Source organism: Elaeis guineensis, chromosome 4 (genome assembly GCF_000442705.2).
Source record: "Elaeis guineensis isolate ETL-2024a chromosome 4, EG11, whole genome shotgun sequence".
Taxonomy (NCBI): domain Eukaryota; kingdom Viridiplantae; phylum Streptophyta; class Magnoliopsida; order Arecales; family Arecaceae; genus Elaeis; species Elaeis guineensis.
In genome coordinates, this window is record NC_025996.2 from 127,962,870 (window position 1) to 127,964,954 (window position 2,085).

General features: G+C 37.7%; 1 protein-coding gene across 1 annotated transcript in view; it reads right to left on the reverse strand.

The window, feature by feature from the left end:
• Window positions 1–374: 374 nt before the first annotated feature.
• LOC105042698 (sugar transport protein MST3-like) overlaps window positions 375–2,085 on the reverse strand; it is a 3,771-nt gene continuing 2,060 nt past the window's right edge. Inside the window, exon 4 of the mRNA XM_010919993.3 lies at window positions 375–839. Coding sequence (XP_010918295.1) covers window positions 375–839 — 465 coding nt within the window. The remainder of the gene's footprint in view (window positions 840–2,085) is intronic.

The window sequence follows — 2,085 nt, forward strand, 5'->3', positions numbered from 1 at the left end:
AATTGTTACATAAGAACTAAGTGGTTCTTTTTTTTTTGCTTTCTTCTTCAAACTCGCTAGAGAAGAATGGGCCTCTCTTTGTGTGGAAATAATATATATTCTCCATGAGGAATATGGTGTGAATTGTATTTTTTTTGATGCACCACAATTACATTTAATGTGGCTCATGTGTTCATTTTTTGACCTGTGTTTTCTCATGCAACATACAAGACAGAGAGCTGAAAAGCGTGCAGCTCATGCCTTATACTCGATTCGTAATTAGTTATCTTCAACCCGAAATCTTCATCGATCATGAGTGAGAGGTGGCCACAAAGAAGTCAAGATTTTTACAAACAGATAAAAGAAAGAGAGAAAGAATTTTGAACATCAGTTGCTCATGGTTTGCCATTGTTCTTCCCACAATTTCCAACATGAACATCGTCATCAGCGATGAACCTGCCCCAAAACCAATGCTTCTTCCACACAAGGATCATCTCTTCAATTGGCATATTTTTGGTCTCAGGTAGGAAGAGGGCAACAAAGATGGTCATCACGGTCACCCACCCACTGAAGAAGTAGAAGAGGCCAAATTTCATGTGGCAGAAGAGCGTGAGGAATATTTGAGCATTGACGAAGGTAACGAACATATTGACCGAGACAGTGATGCTTTGGCCGGCCGACCGGATCTCCAGAGGGAAGATCTCACTGGGGACCAACCATCCAAGTGGGCCCCATGACCATGCAAACCCAGCCATGTAAAGGCAAATGAAGACCACCACCCAGGAAGCATAATCTTTGGATAGAGTTGTCGCATGTCCCGCAGTCCCGAACTTGATCCCAATCAATGTCCCCACTACAATCTGTGTCACAGTAGAATATTTAAATATATGTGTAAGAAACTTAGAAGAAGTGAAATATAAAAGATTCAAGTATCGATCATAATTAGCTTCATTAAATTATTGAAAGAAGAATACCAAATTATCAATTTTCACTATTTTACGAGGTTTTCTTTTTTTCGAGAAAAGAGTTAGGAGGGCCTGAGCAACTTTCATTGAGAGATGAAAGCTACAAAAGCAAAGAAAAATGAGAAGAAAAGGAAAAGGAAGGAAACAATTAGAAAAGACGAGAAAGAATAATGGATTCCATTCAGGAACCAGTTTGAACCTTTGGCTTCTCTTCTTGGAAGCAACTCAATCCAATCGACTGAGGGAAATACAATGTTGGAAATTAACCAGCTAGCTCTTTCTCAATTTGAATAGAATCATATAAGAACGAAGATTCTAGCAAATAACCTGGGGAACAGATGAAGAAAAAACACTGTTATCATCTATCAGGTCTCTAATAGGCAAATGTAGTCGAAGTTCTCCACTACTTCTAAAGAAGCAATAAACCCATGGGAGTAGAAGATAAAGCGAGAGAAAACTTAAAGAGAACCAAATAGATTTAGAGTAGTTGCACCAATAGAAAAAACTATCTATGATCTTTTCATGAATATTTAAGTGGCTGGAATTCCAGTAGTTTCGATTTTATTTCATCATATTCTCTGGTTTCAAGATCTTGTTCATGCGAAGGAGCTTTAAAAATCCTGACTTGTGGATAGTATGAAGCCAAAAAGGACTGACACAGGGGATCGAAAATTCCTTCATGATCAAGAAGACTTTAGGCATGTTTGATGGATTATTGGCTACAATAGTGCCCAACTAGGTCAAACAAACCAGTTGATTAGAAAGTAGCACGTCTTTAAGCAGGTGAAAAAGGTGTCAGAACTTCTAAAACGCTTGATCATCAAGAATGCAGGAGAACTAAAGAATTCTAGCCCAGATGCCATAGGAGGACATCAAACTATGCCTAATTTTAACATTCTTACAGGTTGCATACTAGAAGATATTAGAAAGAGAGCCAAACTGTTGCAACCCGTCTAACAATCTTTCCAAAACTTTTAGTAACTTGGAAACCTACCTTGTATCTGATACCCAAGGAATAAAAATTTATAGACTTAAAGCCAAGAAATGGGGTGAATAATTTATAAGAAATTCTAATAATGATATCATTCCAAAGGCTGTTAGGGAAATTGAGAAACCATCAAGCATGCAATTTCACAATAAC